Here is a 19,117-nt window from a genome sequence, read left to right as displayed (position 1 = left end):
CCTTGGGGAACTCCGTAGGAGATGGAGCTCAGTGAAGATTTGCTGCTTCCAATTTGTGTGAACTGTTTTCGATTTGTAAGATAGGAAGAAAACCAGTCATACGCGATGCCACGAATTCCATAATGTTCGAGTTTGCGTAAAAGAATCGAGTGGTCTACAGTATCAAAAGCTTTACTAAGGTCAATGAAAAGTCCGCACGAAAATTGGCCCAATTCTATGGCTTCCTGTATTTTGTCAACAACGCTTAGTACAGCATGAGTTACATGAGTTTAGTACAGCGTGTTTGTGAAGTTTTCTATTTCTGAATTGGGGTGTCGGTAAGCAACACCACATAAAGTGTTTTGATTTTTTTGTTTTCGATTTCTATCCAGAAACCTACTCTGCCTGCCTCCGTATTACATGGTTCAAAAATAAAATCATAGCCTTCTAGCCCCGTATTAAATGTACTGTAAACACGGTCCTTATTATACTTGATTTCGGAGAACCCAATGGCATTAAACGGGTGCTTCAGCTCGGCTAACAATGAGTGAAAGCAGATAGGCTTCTGATGTTACAATGCATAACCGAAAATGTATTGTGGCAAATTGATTGACTAATTTCGGTACTACTATGAAAATCATGGGCTGAATAGTATTTAAAGTTTACTCCACAGGGTAAACTGTCTGAGGAGTCTTCGTTGGAAGGAGTAGGGAAATTTTTAGTTTTGTTGCCTAATTTTGACAAGATCTCAAATCTCGGTAGTTCTTTTAAATAGTCAATTGATAAGCTCTTAGAGCAGAGACAGCTAGAATTCGAATTGTATGATAAATCAAGAAGTTCAGGCTTAATTAAGCTATTGAATGGAAAAGTTTCTGAGCGGCACGATTCACATAACCAAAATTCATTTGTTTTCGATATATATCTAAATTCTTTGACCGATAAGCATGTGCATTTTAGGTGAAACCAACATATGCACTTGTCACATTCAATAGCCTTATCGCCCTTCTTGAGTGACTGTCGACAGGTTCGACAGGAATCTTCATTTAAATTAGACATCAATACGTACTAGACTTACGTGCCTGTTTTAACAGGCAAACTTAAAAGTTTGCTGACTCTACCTCTTGTGAATCGTGGTCTTCTCGTTGCTTGAGGTGGAGTGAATCCTGTGATTTACTGATAAGCACAGCTTGGCTGTCTTTATTTTTCCTCAGGAACACTTTTCCATTCTGCGTCCAAATGTACTTGAACTTCAGATCATGCCTGGCGCTTAACGCCGCCTTGAACAGCTCCCTGTTGCCTGGACTCAAACTTTCCGAAATGTAGATCTTGTTATCGGACCGCGTGAGACCAATGTCCCGTACGGATTTATCTCGGAGATGTTTCCGACCGGCATAAAATCGGTCTCGAACATCTCTGCGTGCAAATTTGACAATAATTGATGCAGTCGGCGTGTTAACGTGTACTCCTGGCTTAGCTGGGCGCTGGTTGGGATTCGGTCTCGGAGCCGGTAGCTGTGGCTTGTGCTTATGTCTTCTTCTAAGATTTCGACTTCCATAAGCTCTCCTACCTCTTTTACTACGTCGTTCGTGTTCTCCGTAGGTGTTAACGGAACGCCTTTAATCTCTAAACAATCCCTCCTCGAGTACTGTTCTATGTCGTCGAGGGACTTCTTCTTAGTATTCAAATCTCCCGCCATTTTGTTGAGTTCCACTTTAATTAGCTTGTCCTCCGTTTCGAGACTTGTGTTCCTTGACTCAAGAAACTTCACTTTTTTGGTTAGTATATCACATTGGTCGTGCAGAAAAGCAAGCGAGTTCACAGCCTCCGCCAGTTGTGAGGATAGATCTTTGAGGCTTGATTTCATGGGCCGTAGCTTCTCGTCGAATTTTCTATCGAGGAGGTCCTCGATCGCCTTGAGGTCGCTAGCCATACCAACAGTGCCAAAGCACTTTTATAAATTGAATATTCACTTCCTTCAATGAACACACTATTACAGATAATACATATACGACATTGAAGAGCAAATAGACGAGCAGGAAGGGAAGAAAGCCTGACGGCTTAACAAATTTTCCCTCCAGAGCTCCAAGGACAACCGACCTTGACGACGGTCAGCTGGCAGACACAACTCTTCCTCCGACGTAAACAATTATTATCAATCCTTGTAACTATACCATGTTACTTCTGTCCTAAATACGGTCAAGGTTACACACCCTTGGAGATACCCCTATATCCAATCAGGAGCAGAGTACATCCCCCAGCCCTTGACTTTGTACGTGTAATGAAGATAGTATGCGCTTGATACAAAGGCAACCTCTTTTTCTATACAGCATACGACATCGAAAAACATGCTGACTTCACGCACGTCAAGCGGTCGTTTGGTGGCGAATTATATAAAGCGAAGGCCACGCTGAAGGGCGGCGTCTCTGGAAGTACTCTCTCAGATGGCGTCATTGCTTACCTTGAGAAATGCTTCGCGTACGCTCTCTACCAGAATAGGAATGACGAGATCGGCCTCAAATGTGCCCTGGAATCCATAGTGCCACACTCATGTGGCGACCACGCCCTGTGCAACGCAAGTTGGTGTGGTTACCACAAAGATCCAGCGGCGTACAAGCACACTGACCTCTCGAACGGAGAAAATCTAAAAGGCGAAGCGCTGAGAGGTTGTCTTGACGACATCATAAGAAAGTTCTCAACCCACGAAATGGTGAAGAAGGTGGCCCCCTTATCATCCTCCCAGATGAATGAGGCCGTAAACGCAATAATCGGAACAAAATCCCTGAAAATACGGTACTATGGTGGAAGCGAGTCCAATGATGTAAGAGTCGCCGCTGGCGTAGCACAAGCAAATGAAGGTACGTGATGCGGTTTTGCACAGAAAAGATAGAAATACAATTAGCATGACAGCAAGGTATATATTTTCATTTACGAAATTTTTGAAGTTAGAAACTGACAGATCTGCGAGAGGTCCAGCATGCGTTTCGACAATTCCAATTATATCATGATGCAAAAATATGTCATTTACCTCACGTAATTTGAGTTTAAACCCCAGTTCTTTGCTGTTAATCCCTTGAATATCCCAAACGCAGAGGCGAAATGAGTTGGGCTGAGCGAAAATAGTGCGGTTTAACACCCCCTGCATTTACTCGGAGTTTGATTAGATCTAAATCAAATTACGCAAGGTGAGAACAGTAGGGACCCAACATACATTATTCTGCCTATAAATGGCCTAGGATTTCAGTGATAGAACTTCTTAGATTTCTTTTTGGTCATCTTGGGTTTCTACTGCTTCCCTCGTTACCGAATTTAGCGAATTTTATCCACGAGACAGACACGACAAAACCGCCATGTCAGGATCTTCCTCGCTGTTATGATAAACTTTTTTCATGCATTGTAGTTTAGCAATTTGTTTTTCAACTGGCCTTATCATCTTACAGTAAACGTGACAGTTTTTTTTTTGTGGTTTACATGCTCAATTTGCAATGAACAGAAAAAACACCGAGTGTGTACTACGCGCGGGTTTAACCACGCTTACGGTTAACAGTTCAGGGCCGTAGCAGGGGGTGAGGTACTGGGGGGCATGTGCCCCCCAATATTTTCAGAAATTATGAGAAAATGAACAGTAGGGGCGTGGCTGTGTCCCCCCTATATTTTCTAAATGTTTCTGTGTTACCCCAATTAGATTGCTGCTCATAACCACTGCGCAAATACATTCTGAATACGTACAAGATGGAAATCATACATGGACTCGACCTGACGACAAGAACACACAGAAACAAACGGCTCCAAACGAATCACGACCTGAATCAAAGTTGCGATAAACATCTGACACACGGAAAAAGATGCAATAGTTCACCATCGAAACCTTAAAACCCTTTTATTTTTTTAACCCTTTTAGACTTAGACTTCCCTGCTAGCAGAGGCCTCTCTGTATTTCACTAGCCCAGTGAAATAGAGAAAAGAGGCCTCTGCTAGCAGGGAAGCCCAGTGAAATAGAGAAAAGAGGCCTCTACTAGCAGGAAAGCCCAGTGAAATAGAGAAAAGAGGCCTCTGCTAGCAGGGAAGCCCAGTGAAATACAGAAAAGAGGCCTCTGCTAGGAGGGAAGGCCAGTGAAATACAGAGAAAAGAGGCCTCTGCTAGCAAGGAAGCCCAGTGAAATACAGCGAAAAGAGGCCTCTACTAGAAGGAAAGCCCAGTGAAAATAGAGAAAAGAGGCCTCTGCTAGCAGGGAAGCCCAGTGAAATAGAGAAAATAGGCCTCTGCTAGCAGGGAAGCTTAGACATGCTTAGTAAGAAGATCTAAACATACGAAGTGTGTCTAAATCTTCTAGAGCGCTTACCATCGAATAGTCCTTTTAACGAGGTGTCGCAAAGTGTGCTTACGAAGCTTGAAAAGTCCAGTGAAACAGAAATCCAGTAAAACTTGAGAAATCCTGTTAAACAAAGGCGCACATTTCGTTTACCAATAGGAACTTTTATTCATGTTCTATGATCGTTTGTCCTTACACACGGAAACGATCCATTGTACATAACACGAAGAAAGAGTTACTATAAACCTCATCCTGTAGGTACACCCTAAACCCCTTTAAAAAAAGCTAAAAATGTGAACGGTTAAATGCGAAGTTATATCTAAGACACCTTTCATACATTATCCATTATTTCTAATGTAGAAAGGTAGTGCTGTGTAGTGGAAATCACGAAATCTCCTCAGTCTGTTGGCATTCCTGCGCCTCTTCTGTCTTCTGCTGGAGGGCCGTCTTGGCAACCTGGCAGTTGCAAGGCGGGACTATTATAATAGGCACATGGGCATGGTGCAGGACGTAGTCACTGACACTCCCCATGAGCGTGCGTCTTATCAGGCCTATCCCACGGCGGGACATCACTATCAGGGAGATGTCATGGTCGAACGCTTCTTTGCACAGGGTGTGTCCGACTCCTCCGTCCACCTCACCTCGGACGAACACCTCAAAGCCTCCCTCATCCTATCAGAAGATTAACAAAACCACAGACTATCAGAATGTTAACAGTTTATTAGGCTGTTTTATCCTACCAGCCCACACAAGATGCACCGTTTTTAAAGAAGGTAAGTATGGTAAATCGAACTTCTACGGGATTGTCGGAGGTAAAGCGTTGTGTGGCATTTGTTACTACGCAGAGCATATCAAATATATATGAATGTCCTTTAGCGTTGTGTGCACTAACAGTTCACTACTTTGTAGAGCTATTAACACGTTTTAATATGTCCTTATTAAGCGTTGCTGTATAGATACACAGGCAGCTTAATGTGTCGAGTTAACACCGAGATGGTGTTGGTGGCGAGTTAACCCCCGAAGCTGACATAGAGATACATATATATACTTGCATTTGAGGAGGGTGCCGTATGATATGTATGCGTTGCGTGACGCTGTGGTTTGCGTGACATTAGGCGTTGTATCGTATCGTTGTTACGTTTCACTAAGCATTGCCTGAAAGTGGCGCAGTAAGCTCCAAGGGTACAAGCTTTACCTGAACCAGCGCCTTTAACTTGGAAATGTAGCTGTCTTTGAGGGCGTTGGCCTTTTCGTTGACGTCATGAATGATCGCCCTGTACGCGTCGTGGTGGCGTGAACTGAAAATATCTGTAACGCGATTACATGTTAACACCACAGTAAAAACAAACCTCTACAAATAGGACAACCTCTTTATCATGGATTGAATTGAAAATATCTATAACGCGATTCCATGTTAACACCACAGTCAAAACCAACCTCTACAAATAGGACAACCTCTATATCACGGACCGAGCTGAAAATATCTTTAACGCTATTCCGCGTTAACACCACAGTGAGAAGGAACCTCTATAAAGAAGACAACCTTCATATCACGGACTGAGCTGAAAATATCTAACGCTATTCCGTGCTAACACCGCAGTTACCACGAGTACCACGAACCTCTATTCAGAAGACAACCTATATATCATGGACAGTTCCCTAAGTTTGATTAGCCGTTCGGCGCCATCCTGTATTTCACGGTTCCTGGGGCGAGCGCAAAAACGGATACCAACAAGCAGGCTAGGTTTTGATTTGCTTTTCTTTTTGCCGTTCGTGAATTTAGTAGACAAGAAATAACGTATCAAGACTCGGTAGAGTTGGTGGTGTGTTGGTGGTGGTGTTAGGGGGGGGGGGGGGGGGGGTAGAGGGATGCGAAGAAAAAGGGGCCCCTCATTATTCTGTGCTGCTGTACTTACGTGGCCGGTTGAGCACGTGGACAACATGGAGGAAATCCTGGCCAGGTTTGTAGCAGTTGTTGAAGAAAACTGAGAAGAAGGCAACCGTTAAAACATAACGTACCCTCTTGCAATATCAACCCTAGTGATGTATGATCTATCACTCAAATCACTTATCTTTACCTAGTCGCTAAGTTCTGTGCAAAAAACGCCGGCATTTCTGGCGTCAGTACTGTTAAGTAGTAAGGGTAGCGGTGTCAGCAATGTTGACTGGTGTTGGGGCTTTTATCACCTGGCTTTTTTGTGATTAGATCGTGTCAAATTATGCATATTTTCTTCGGAACCCCTTGAAGGTAGTCAGGCATACATACGCACGAGCAAACATGACGTATCAAACGACGTAATGTTTTCCGTTACTTCATGGGCTTTTTCACTTTTACTTTGTATTATTTATTAACTATTCGCCCCAAAAACAAAGCCGTTGTAAAAGTGCAACTTGTGACTGTGGCTTGTGTGACAAGGGAATGCGTGACAAATGTGCATGAAAGCGAAATAATACATTCTGCTGTGCCCTGCTTGAATTATATCCCTTGTTAATAAATCCAAAGGTTCTTATTCAAAATAAAGAATCATCCAGTAAGTTTAACTAGAATCAGATGCATTCACACAGTCGAATCATTTGATAAAACCAACTTTTTTTTCTACTTTTCAAGACTTTGATTATACCTGTCACAAATATAACCTTTATGGGCAATCAAAAGCATATTTGTTTGCCCGCTTGTCCTAAAGAGAAAAAACTGTTAAGAATCTACAGCTACAGCATTTTAACATAGAATTTACTTTCTCTCATCAATAATAAATATCTCCAGAATAGACGCCTGTCGACCAGAATAGGTCCTGTTTAATACTCGATAAATTTGCATACTTCAGAAATAACTGGTCCTTGGGAACCTTTTCTGCACGTTTTATTTAATAAGTAACATATTTTAGCTAGTAAATGTGTGCAACTTTTCCTGTTTAAAAAGGGAAAATCTCGATGCGTTTTCACACGTCCTGAAAAGCTATGCAATAAATATTCGAAGTGCCAAGAAGTCAATTATCTTTTCTGACAGCTTCTCTTGTAACAAGAATCAGAGTTTTTCTCAACAATGCAAGCGTGTCGCACTTACTCTTGCACTGAATTTTCTAGATTTCAGGCAAATTTATTTTAATCTTATATCATTTAAACTCAATGCTAGTGTTTGGGATGCACTGGACAGCTCTATCACTCTGTAATTTATTTCTCGACCTTTCTAAAACTCATTGATGCTTCAGCGGACAGTTCTAGACTCAAAAAAGGATTTTGATTTTAATTTTTTAATTCCCCCACCTGCTTTAACGACTTGACTTATAGATGTTACCGCAATTTATATCAGACGGTGTTGGTGAAAGCAGTATATCTTTCTATTCCTATTGTTGATGTTTCTCTTCCGCTCTGAACACACACCAATAACAATTCCACTTACAGTGCAAAGCCTCTTCGCTATGGTGACTTTCGTCGACAGCGACCATAACTTTTCTGGTGTGAGAAGCCATAGTAATATCACTGCTAGCGGCAAACCTATCTGTAGTCCTTTCTGCTGGAAATTCAATTCTGGGGTCGCGCAAGAGATCACTTTCAAAACTCTACCTATCATAATATAACTATACCCTGCGCGCAGGGTTGTCTGGGATACCTGAGATCTGCAACATGCTTGGGCACTGTGTTGTGACATGTATGACAAAGATTTTACTGCCCACTTTGTATATAATAAAAAATATATAGATTCTTGGTTTTTATTGTAAATGCCACATCACAACACACTGATTGGGGCACGAAAGGTACGAAGCAGCATCTATTGAGGTGGGGGTGGACTCAAGGTGTGCTCCATGACAGTAGACGGGGCTGATCACTTAGGGGTAAATTTATTTTAACACCCAAATTATGTAAGTGCCAAGTAAACAACAACATTTATTTATTTCGAAGTCAAATGAGAGGGCTATAGAATATCCAGACTATTGAAATTAGAGCATATACATATTTTCAAGATTAACAACACATAAAAGTTCAAACAATTCTCTAGATTTTATTGAAAATGTAAAAATCAAAATTAAATGACAATGAGGGTATAAAGGTTTTTTAGGGAAATAATAAAATTATCTAAAGGAAGCACCAAAGTAATTTTCATAGATTTATATATCTTACACTACACATGACTACGGACATGTTTACCTCTAAATAGATATGAAAGACAAAGCAGCAGGCTTTTAACTTTTCTAGTACAAGATTTTTGTGGATTTTTTACGTTTATTGATGAAAACTGCTCGATATTCTAATGGAACTTGTCTCAATTTGAGTTACACCTATGCTGTTCTTTATTGAAATCGACAAAAATGATATGTCATTCAATGAGAGAGATCAAGGTATTTTATAGTAAGAAAACAAAATTAATCTTTATGGGAAGCCGGTCAAGCATCCGATGCAAGTAGCCTATTCTTTGGGATTTATTAATCAACAAAGCGATTTGTACACGTGTCTCCCGTTAGGGTTGCGAATTAAAACACGAGTAAATACAGCGAAATCAATCCTAGCTGAGATGATTTTCCACAATAACTTGGTAGAAACTGAGGCTTTGGTAAAATATGCAGTTATTAACTCGCGAATCGGGCCTTGAACTGCACAAATAATATGGATCTGAGGGCTGGAATCGCAAATTTAAAATGGCGGCCATGACACAGTTTTAAATTATGCAGAATAGTCCTGTCAATCTACGTCAAAAAAAGGGGCCAACATCGGACTAATTGCAACAATGTTTTTTAACGGTTTCTAGCTCAGAAAGTATCCCTCTATAACATACTAAAAGTCTAAAAAAAGCGGAGCACGCAAACACCCCGAAAAACGGGATCGAATTTTCACATACAAGTCTTGTATGGAAAACCACAGGGTTCCCAAATCATAAAAATAACGAAAAAAACTCACACTTAACCCATTGACTCCTGGCTATTTTCGAGCTGAATTTACAAAAAAAACAGAATGAAAACAGATACCCCCCCCTATTCTGAGTTTTATACAGCCCGTCAAAGTCAAACACAGCTGCACCTAGTCAGCGGTATCCAAGCTTTCCAACAGTGCTTTGCGGTCCCCACTTTTAATCCCTCGTCGTTGTGCTGAAGCCAGCACAAGTTGATGGTTGCTTGTATTTTTCATCAAAAATACAGCTATGAGCATATTAGGAAAGTGTCTCAGGACATCATGAAGTCTTGGGGCATAATTGAGTGCTTTGCTTATTGATGTTTGCAAGCAAAGGTGGATTCATGATGATTTTTTTTTGCTTGGCTTTGCCTGGATGAGAAAATAATTTTCTAATGAATCACCACAGCTCTCCTAAACGCTGTCTTTTCTTAAACCAAATTGATTCCAAAATTGTTTACACTGCTCTTCTGGGTCTGTATGACCTGGAATTGATTTGTTTGGCTTCGGGATGAAAAGACTTTTAAAAAACCATCTGACTTTGGGTAGAGGAGTGTTGACTGGTCCTCCCCTCGTGAATTTTTACCTGGATCTCCCAGAATGCTTTTCAATCCGTAAAGGCATCTTCGTGGTTTTACAAGCCTTGAAGGAGTGGACATTGTGTTTTGAGGCCATGGAAATGAACCTGGAGGATCAGAATAAAGGTATCTATTTGTGTCTTGAGCTGTGTTTGCTGATCTCTCTCCCTTGTGTTGTATTTTGAGCGTTTTATTGAGAGGGGTTATTCTGCTTTTCTTTCCTTGTTCGATTTGAAATTTGTCAAAGAACCTGTGCTATTATTTGGCTTAAGAGTAGTTGCCAACACCTTGGTTGGATGCATATCTTCAAGACCATTTATCCCTTAGACTGATGCCTGAGTATCTTCATCTTGTTGTGTTTAGTTTGCATTTATGAATTTTTTGGGTTGTGGGTACTTCCCAAAGCCGGTACAGGCAGGTTGAGGGGTCAATGTGTTAAGAAAAAAAGGAATTTATACCACAATAGATTACTAGAAATAATTTATATCACGATAGATTACTAGAGTTGTATATTTCTACACAGTTAGGATAAAATTTATCGTTATTTGAAGTAGTTCCGTTATTTTTTATCTATTATTATCTTATTTTTTATCCTTGTCACCACCACTTTGATCCAGCAGACATTTCGTTTTTATAAATGGCTATACGTGATGCAAACAGGTTCTCATACAAATAGTGCTTAGTGGCTCTCAATAAAAATGTGAAACAATAAAACAACAAAGTATATGGACACATTATACTTATAATATAGTATCGTTTTTCTGTCAAAATAGATTCTTTAATGTTGAAAGTTTTTATAATTTCTTTAAAATTAAGACTCGATTGGGAGGAAATTAGTACACGATGACCCTTTGCATTGGCCGTAAAGCAAAAACGCTAGATTGTCCATGCCGCAGAAGCACTAAACGTGCTGCAGTCCTGGAGGTCTCTCGAGATCTGTTAAAAGTCGTTGTCGTTGACCAACATCTAGGCTTACACTTCAGACCGCTTTTCTATCGCCTTTCCATTGGTAGACTTGATAGAATACTGGAACTTGGAACTGTGGAACATGGCTGCTGCTGAAGTGTTAACAGCTGCCTGTGCCGGTGCCCACTTTCCTTCCCGTATTCATGGAAGGTGATATCACAACCAAGAAGCGCATGGATAAAAAACAAAAAATAAAATGGAAATAGAAATAATATTAAAACTCTTCCCTAGAAGCTCATTTATCGCGCTCATTTCCCACATCTTCGTATAGATTTGGATTTTGGCTCAGGTAGATTTCATGGGCTTTCATGCGGAATCATCGTCACCAACAGGAACGGTGATGCTAATCGTGTGGACGATTTTACCGCAGCTTTCCACATAAGCAGTCATCTATTCGATTCGTCATCAGCTTTCGTGCCACACACCGCTTTCCCTCGGGTACTTGCTCAACATTTAAAGACATTCTGCCAGCACACTCATCATAGAGTCTAACAATGCTGGAGGAAAATTTCAGAGCTCAAAGGAGAAATGTTGTTCAAGGTCTTCTGGGGATGAGCAGCTAGAATTGAGCGATAAACGACACCTTAATATGTACGACGCCATTGTCTATGGGCACTGCCGATTGCGAGGTTGTGCTATCTGCTTAGCAGATCTCTTTTTCGGTCACTTTAACTTCGCTGTCGGCCTAGGCACCTGTGCAGCTATTTTTCAGTGTATGATCTTGCAAAAAAGTGCGATCTTTCTTCAGACTGTGTCTAATAACACTGGGGTCCTGCTTTTAAAATCACACTTAATAATTATAACTGAAAGCAGGTTTGCTGAAAGATAACAATTAACTTGAGATCAACGCCAATGAAATCAAACAAACTCAAACTTATGATAATTAATTACATGATGTGTTTGATTTTTCTTCTAAAGACCCGTGAAAACCTGTGAGTTTTGCCCAAAATAGATGAGCTATATCAGATAACTTTGATTTTTATCCAGATCGTATCGAAATACATATATTTCTTATCATTTATAGTGGTATAAATTCGATTTTTTAAAGTATGTGTATTTTTCGTGATTTTCATGAATTGGGATTCCTGTGGTGTTTCATACAAGCCTTGTATGGGGAAATTCGTTGCGGTTTTTCGGGGTGTTTGCGTGCTCCGATGGTTTTAGACTTTTAGTACGTTATAAAGGGAGACTTAATTAATACAAAAATGTTGAAAAACCTTGTGTTGCAATTAGTCCGATCTTAAACCGTAGATTGATTGAACTAAGAACGTTTCTGGTCGATGACGAAGGACAGTAGGCTAGATACTTCGTGTAAGTAAAACACTTGTAAAATCGCAATGAGTACACTAAGAAAATATACAATCAGTGACGCATAGGCTTCCTGGGCATTGCGCAACATTGCAGATTTCTCGGGTTGACGGGAAAAAAATTTTATGACTGGGCTACCACAGGTATCCCAGTAAATACCGCTGGAATGGCGCAACGTCGTCTCGATATTATTCATTATCAGTCTCATGATGGAGTGCACGTCACACACAGACACTCTTTATTTTATAAGTACGTCTAATTTTCAGTTGGGGCTGGGCCGATGGTTCTTAACTATGTTCTTAAATTTAGGTGTATAATTAACAATTTTCGCCGAAGGCGAAGTGAATAGCGTCGGATAGTGACTAAAGCGGTGACTATGCACCGCTGTTCGCTGATTATGAGCCTGAGGTGGGGACTAAACAAGACACATTCTGCTGTAATCATTTTATCGAAATTTCAACTTTGTTTACCTTCATGGTCGCGCGTGTAGAGCCCACAAATGTAATAACAGCTACCACAAATGTAATAACAAGTTTCCCACAAATGTAATAATGTCAGGTAGAGATTTAGACACTGCCTAAAGACGTTTAGGCAGTGTTCGATAAACATTTATTCGGGTTTGCTTCGAATACATGGCTGTTGTTGATGACGTCATAACAGTATCTATCAAATCTAATTTGCTGTTTATGACATCAGCATGTAGCTCACTGTTATTTAGCGATTTTTGTCATTAATTAGTGAAAACACGTTTTGCCGACGTGAGCATGCTACTAGTGTTTATTTTTTCTTGGACTACAAGAATTTACTCTTTGTCGGCTCTTCGAGAATATATATAAAGTGAAAAAATGGTTTATCTTGGTATGTCATGCGTTGCTATGGTTACGTTTATCGTCGTAAGCTTTAGTTACTCATCACTGCAAACTTATCGCGATTAATATACCGAATCTTTAGAGTGAACAATTAATCTAAGCAAATAATCCCGTTTTCAAAATAGCTTTTTTTCTGTTCCGCCAGTCAGAACACCATTCTGCACCAATCAGATTCATGCTCTATTTTGCCTAGTGCGGTCGCCTGGCTTTCTGTCGCGGCCTGGCCTGGTTGGAAAGCCAGTTGAGTGGACTAAGCAAGACTCTGATTGGATGAAAATTATTTCACAAAACTTCTTATGGTTGTTTTTTGTAACCATCAGCCGCCGTGACAAATAAATAAGGTGATTTAGATCCACGACGCCGGCAGGAGTACGCCGCCTCGCGCACGTTCGATTGCGCGCTCACGCTATTTTTTGCCGGCGTCCCGTCCTGAAGAGGACGTGAAAAAGCATGAAATACCGTCCTGGGGGGTCGTTTCTCAAAAGCCCCGATAAACTCGGAAACCCGAAAAGTCACCCGGTAAGCCCCCGATAAACTTTACGGGTGTTTCTCAAAACGCCCGTTATTGTCGGGCCCGGAAAAAAATCCCGGTAACTCGCCCGGTAACTTACTGGAGCTCAAGAGCTCCCGTTAACTTACCGGGAATTACTTTTAATGCGATATTTGATACCCAAAACTATGTTTTCCTTAATATTTTCAGCTGAATTTATAGATCAACTGTTCATCTAGAATTGGCCAAGTTAAACTATCCAATTTGTTGCTTTTTTTCCGATAAAAATCTCGCCATTTTCAAGTTGTGTCGAGTTGTAGTGAATTTTTATAACTTGAGGAAACCATATCACTGCCCGGAAAGAAGTCTAACGGCTAACATCATTTTATGGGATTCCCTACCAGCCAATCAGGTTTCTTTTCTGTCAAGTGATTTGACATTTAGCTGTCACCGTGCGCCTAAAAAATGTAAACAACTTTGCGAAGGTATTGGAAGTTTTGCTACAAAATGAGACTTTATCTACTTGTTCTTTGTCTTTTTTTCGAAAAATGCCGATGCCACAGCAGTGTTTGGGTTACTAGTTGTCTACAGACATCGACAACTATTGCTGTTCAATAATTATTTAGCCGATCTAATCATTAACTCTGAAAATTATAATTTGCCTATCGGGAACCCGTAAACAACCGGGACGCTACCGCAAGCTTTGAGAAACGCTCTTCCTCGCCCGGTAAAGTATCCCGTAAACTCTCCCGGTACCCTAACGGGTCCGGTAATTACCGGGACTTTTGAGAAACGACCCCCTTGAACAGGACGCGACGCCGGCAAGAAAAGCGTGCGCGCGCAATCGAAAGTGCGCGAGGCGGCGTCTTCTTGCCGGCGTCGTGGATCTAAATCACCCTAATATCGAGATTACGAGCTCGGGTCACTCTTTTCGTCGTCACTTTAATAGAAAATGCGACCTTATAAAAGGATGGATACTATAAGGTGTTTGTGACCACTTTTTGCAAAAGTGGAAATCACGAAATTCACTGTTTTACGGTGGGTATTGGAGCAGATTTGTGATTATCTGTTACATTTTTCAACTGCTCTTTTCGGATTTAGTAAGAAAATTACACTGCAATTGGCTTCTCTTGAACTGAATTCAAGAGAAGCCGCACGCCATTTATGGTGAGCATTGTTGTCTGTCTTTTTTCAAAATAGACCGAACACAATGGACAAGGTTTGTTGAAAATATATTTTGGGCTGTATGTCCTCAGAAAAAAAGGTGCTAGACATGTCTTTAACATCCCCTTCCCAGGTAGATCCATAAGATCTATGTTATTACATTTGTGGGTTTATTACATTTGTGGGTTTATTACATTTGTGGGTAACTTGTTATAACATTTGTGGGTAGTTATTACATTTGAGGGCTCAACAGCGCGAAACGAGTTATCGCTTCATGACAGTCTTGTTGATTTAGCTAGTAACCATGAAGCACTGCGGGTTACGACACGGAATCTCCGAGTGCAATCTTGTTTGAAATAGACATATCACCTAGCTGCTATGTTGCCGTCATTTATTTTTTCTTTCATTAAAAAAAGTTACATTTATGCAATAGCACCTTTTTTACCCATACTTTTGGAGGTGACGTAACACTGCCATTAATGTCACTCTATTTCAGATAATGATGTAGAAAAGTCAAGGGCTGGGTGTATTTCTAGTATCGCTACCACATTCGGACTTGCTCCCTTTTTCCTGCTTTGATTTTCGTCTATCTTTTTTGCCGCCACAATTTGACTTAGACGCGCGCTCCACGTCTAGTCCCAGTCCACGTATATTACTGTCTACAACAGACTTTCCGGGCGGTATAACGACGCACTTTGCCGCGCTGCCCAAGCAGTAAACACGCGTCATCATTGCGGTGAAATAGTTTGACTCAGAGAAATAGAATCCTCGGAGCCCTATAGTGAATATGATAGCGATCACAAGGGCCATCACAGAAAAAAGGCGGAGAGACGCCGCTGACCCAATCATGCTGATCAAATTGTTGCCAATAAGTACTCCAAGAAGGCCGCCAAGGCCCCAGTACACGCTTTGAAGCACACCTAGAATAAAAAGGAAGATAGACATTTCGATCTAAAGAAATAATACATTTAAGATAGAGATTTAATTTCTTTCTTTAGTGTGGAGCGTTTACTGCGTTTAGAGAAAAAGAGAAGAGAGCTAGAGTCACCATTGTCTGTGCAAAGATTGATTTCTACCGTAACCTACGTGAGGCTACCACAGAATCTTAGAACAGGGAAAAATAACCTTTAAGTGCTTGGGGACTGTGACCCTCCGCATAAAAGCAAGGGCACAAAACGGATCTGTTCCGCAGCCTGTTTTTTTTTTTTTTTTTTTTTTTTTTTTTGCTGGCTGGGAAGATGTTAGACACCTCGGTTGCTGGGGGAAAAAAATCGTCCCGAATGGTTCTGCTGGCAAATTTTTGGATCCGAACAAGTTGTGCTGGGAATATTTTTAGGGGCGCTGGAGCGGTTGCAATACCTAATCACTGCTGGCTGGGAAAAAAGGAATGGTCCCTCTTGGAAAAAAGGAATGGTCCCTCTTGGGAAAAAGGAATGGTCCCTCTTGGGAAAAAGGAATGGTCCCTCTTAGGAAAAAGGAATGGTCCCTCTTAGGAAAAAGGAATGGTCCCTCTTAGGAAAAAGGAATGGTCCCTCTTAGGAAAAAGGAATGGTCCCTCTTAGGAAAAAGGAATGGTCCCTCTTAGGAAAAAGGAATGGTCCCTCTTAGGAAAAAGGAATGGTCCCTCTTGGGAAAAAGGAATGGTCCCTCTTGGGAAAAAGGAATGGTCCCTCTTGGGAAAAAGGAACAGATGATTTATTCCTGGCAACTTTTGAAATGGATATTTTACACATCAGAACATATTCAAACGACGAAATATGCCATTTTGACACTTTTCGGGAAGGGGTCTCGTTGTATGCCCTTGTAAAAGCATAAAACCCCTGTAAACAGTCAAAAAGAAAAATAGGAAATGTTGGCGAATTACGTCATTGCATCTCCTATGGTGTGCAAACAGCACAGGTGGGCCCGCAATGTTTTTGCCAGCAGCACTTTGTTATAAAGGTGCTTAAAGCTAGAGGTCTGTCTCACCGCGCAACAATAGCGGTAAAAGAAACGCACACAGTACTGGCGAAAACAGCTCGCAGCATCACAGGCGCAGCAATTCCTGTACTGTTTGTACGCCACACTGTTTGTGATGGCTAGGGCCTACGGATATTAGCATAGATATTTTGACAAGTTTTTTGTTCCGGTGTCAACCACAGACGCGTACAGGTGTGGTCACAGAGGGTGCGCACTAACTCCCCCCCACTCCCCTACCCCCATTCCACACACCACCACCATCACCATCATCATCATCCCCTTTCTGAATTACGTATTCGAATTAAAAGTTTTAGAAAATCTTAAGAGTTTGAGAAAATGCCGTGCTAAAGGCCTTCGTAAGCCGCCATTATCATTAGAACTTACCTTGCACGGTAGATGTAGAGTCAGTCGGGGCGGAGCTAACCAAATATGTCGCCATAGCCACCCATGATGTCCCGTATGTAAACCCTTCTACAAACCCAAAAGACACTAAATGCCAGGGGCCAGAGATAAACGAGCTACAAAAGAGATTCACAGATGTGACGAGAATTATCCCGAAAAGAACATTGATAGTGCCTGCCCTGTTTAGGATCATGCTGCTCAGGAAAAATGCGATAGGTTCGCCTGAAAATCGAAAGACGTTTATGGCAACTGTAGTCGTGTAGTCAACCCCGCTGTTGAGGAGATACGAGTCGTAGAAGCTGGTTAGAACAGAGTGTGAGAACCCCATGAAACACACAGAGGCGAGAAGGGTCCCGTGGTGGCGATCGTAGAATGTAGCTTTGAGTCTCCCCAGAGGGTCAGGGTCGGGCTTTATGTAAGGGATGTCGAAATTGACTGTCACCACTAGTGTTAGTACCGTCATGAAACAAAAGAAACAGAAGCAGATAACGTAGTCCTGAAAAAGATCGCCGCAGACTGTTCTTGCTGATCTCTCTAACAGCACCCCGACAGTAAGGAAAAGAATGACATATCCAAGGGAACCGAAAAGCCTTTGCTGGCCGTATGAAAAACTGTCTTCATGCTGCCTGTTCAGCAATACGGAGTCCAAAAACACAAGGACTGGGCACAAAAATAGCTCAATTGTCATTAATAACACTAAAGCCGTAAGGAATGTCTCGTATATCTCCCCGGAACTACTACGGAATAGGTTTCTAGTAGTTATAATGACGTCGTCGTCCTTTCGTGCTTTGTCGCTGATTGCAAGCGTAGGAAGATTTTCGTGTGTTTTCATGGTTTTGAAGACAACATGATCATCTCCGGATCCGGTGGTTCCACTTCCTGAAATTGAGGAATCGAGATCGTGTGATCCTGACCCACTACTACTTGAGCCAAAGGTAGCTTCAAATGTCCCCCGAGTGTTCATGGCGTGTGCCGCATACCCATAATCCATTGGATACTCCTCGATGTCGATGATACTTCGTTTTCGTCTAAAGAACCCTGTTTTTACCTCTGTGGAGTTGACCACCTTAATGATTGTTTGATTGATTGAAATCACTTGGCAGGTCTGACCGGTGGGTTCAAGAAACGCCATAGATATCGTTACAACGAGCCATACAAACAAAGAGAATTGTATGATCATCTTTTTAGAGATGCATCTATCACCGAGGACCCCCCACAGAGGGGCAAACACCAGATGAATCAAGGGTCGAACTCCTGAGAGAATCTGCATCTGATCATTAGAAATACCAATCTGACGAATGTACCCATTCAGAAACGGAAACACAGTCCCAATAGCGCTATAGAAAACGAAATAAAAGTATTTGAAAAACAGCAAAGTCTTGTTCACTTTAGAAAGCGTCCCGTTTTGTTGAAGCTCGAGTTTCTTTAAGGACAATGGAATCTCACTTGCACGCCGTTCATCGAGTGTAGGAGATGGCTTCTCGCTTCTCGGGTTGCCTGTCATTCTTGTCTTCGCCCTCGTAGATTAGTCTTTGTTTAACAGATTTCTTTTATCTTTTCTTTTAGTTTAGTTTAACGCTGAGTTCAATACTATTCGAAAACAGACCCCTCAAAGTACCAGTCTGTCTTAACATCCGGGACTTTGATTAGCGGGTGACTATCAAACGCTGGTGCTCTTTTGAAAACATTGCCATTTTTAGAAATGAATAAGAAAGAATAAAAATAAATCATGTATATAAAGCCGAAATGGAAACTCACAGGCTTACCAACCTCTCCGTAAGTCTCCAGTCAATCTCCGTACCTCGAATATTTTCACGATTGATCACCTCGTAATTGTCTTATATCCTTGAATAAAGGTCACAATAAACTCTCATTGCTTTGTGATGAAGTCTTATTAAAGACGAAAATTTGGCAGGGTCGAATACCGGTTTTTGGTGTATTGTATTCAGGACAAGCGGTATTTCTAACGTTCGAGCAGGGATTTCGCGATTCTTGGTGCCTATTAAAAAAGCACCTCATACATGACAAATACCAAGTTTGGTTGTCATATGATGTTTCGTTTAGGAGATATGAATATAGGTATCACATCGGGATAGTTTTGCTTAAAGTGACGTCATCGATGACGTCACACATCATGAGACCATATCTTGGCACCGCCCTTGACACATACATGACACCTACCAAGTTTGATTGTTATACAATGTTTCT

At 41.3% G+C, this 19,117-nt stretch overlaps 4 protein-coding genes across 4 annotated transcripts; 1 reads left to right on the top strand and 3 right to left on the bottom strand.

Moving 5' to 3' along the window:
• Window positions 1-1,076: 1,076 nt before the first annotated feature.
• On the bottom strand, window positions 1,077-1,843 carry LOC116604220. Its single transcript, XM_048720904.1, has 2 exons — window positions 1,443-1,843; window positions 1,077-1,392 (listed from the first exon to the last, which is right to left on the bottom strand). Exons 1-2 carry the CDS (start codon window positions 1,841-1,843, stop codon window positions 1,077-1,079), a joined length of 717 nt encoding a protein of 238 aa, XP_048576861.1.
• LOC116604230 lies at window positions 1,842-5,164 on the top strand. The gene is made up of 3 exons (XM_048720903.1): window positions 1,842-1,848; window positions 2,307-2,834; window positions 3,662-5,164. Exons 1-3 carry the CDS (start codon window positions 1,842-1,844, stop codon window positions 3,673-3,675), a joined length of 549 nt encoding a protein of 182 aa, XP_048576860.1. The 3' UTR covers window positions 3,676-5,164.
• On the bottom strand, window positions 4,433-7,875 carry LOC5521323 (universal stress protein PHOS32). Its single transcript, XM_032366240.2, has 4 exons — window positions 7,690-7,875; window positions 6,206-6,274; window positions 5,485-5,597; window positions 4,433-4,961 (listed from the first exon to the last, which is right to left on the bottom strand). The coding sequence occupies exons 1-4, from the start codon at window positions 7,757-7,759 to the stop codon at window positions 4,674-4,676; spliced, it is 540 nt and encodes a 179-aa protein (XP_032222131.1). The 5' UTR covers window positions 7,760-7,875; the 3' UTR covers window positions 4,433-4,673.
• A 6,724-nt stretch (window positions 7,876-14,599) lies between these two features.
• LOC5521213 (major facilitator superfamily domain-containing protein 6) lies at window positions 14,600-18,960 on the bottom strand. The gene is made up of 2 exons (XM_001641080.3): window positions 16,892-18,960; window positions 14,600-15,468 (listed from the first exon to the last, which is right to left on the bottom strand). Exons 1-2 carry the CDS (start codon window positions 18,411-18,413, stop codon window positions 15,062-15,064), a joined length of 1,929 nt encoding a protein of 642 aa, XP_001641130.1. The 5' UTR covers window positions 18,414-18,960; the 3' UTR covers window positions 14,600-15,061.
• Window positions 18,961-19,117: the final 157 nt, after the last annotated feature.

Source organism: Nematostella vectensis, chromosome 2 (assembly GCF_932526225.1).
Source record: "Nematostella vectensis chromosome 2, jaNemVect1.1, whole genome shotgun sequence".
In the NCBI taxonomy this organism is placed as follows: Eukaryota; Metazoa; Cnidaria; class Anthozoa; order Actiniaria; family Edwardsiidae; genus Nematostella; species Nematostella vectensis.
This window is presented reverse-complemented; position numbering and strand designations above follow the sequence as displayed.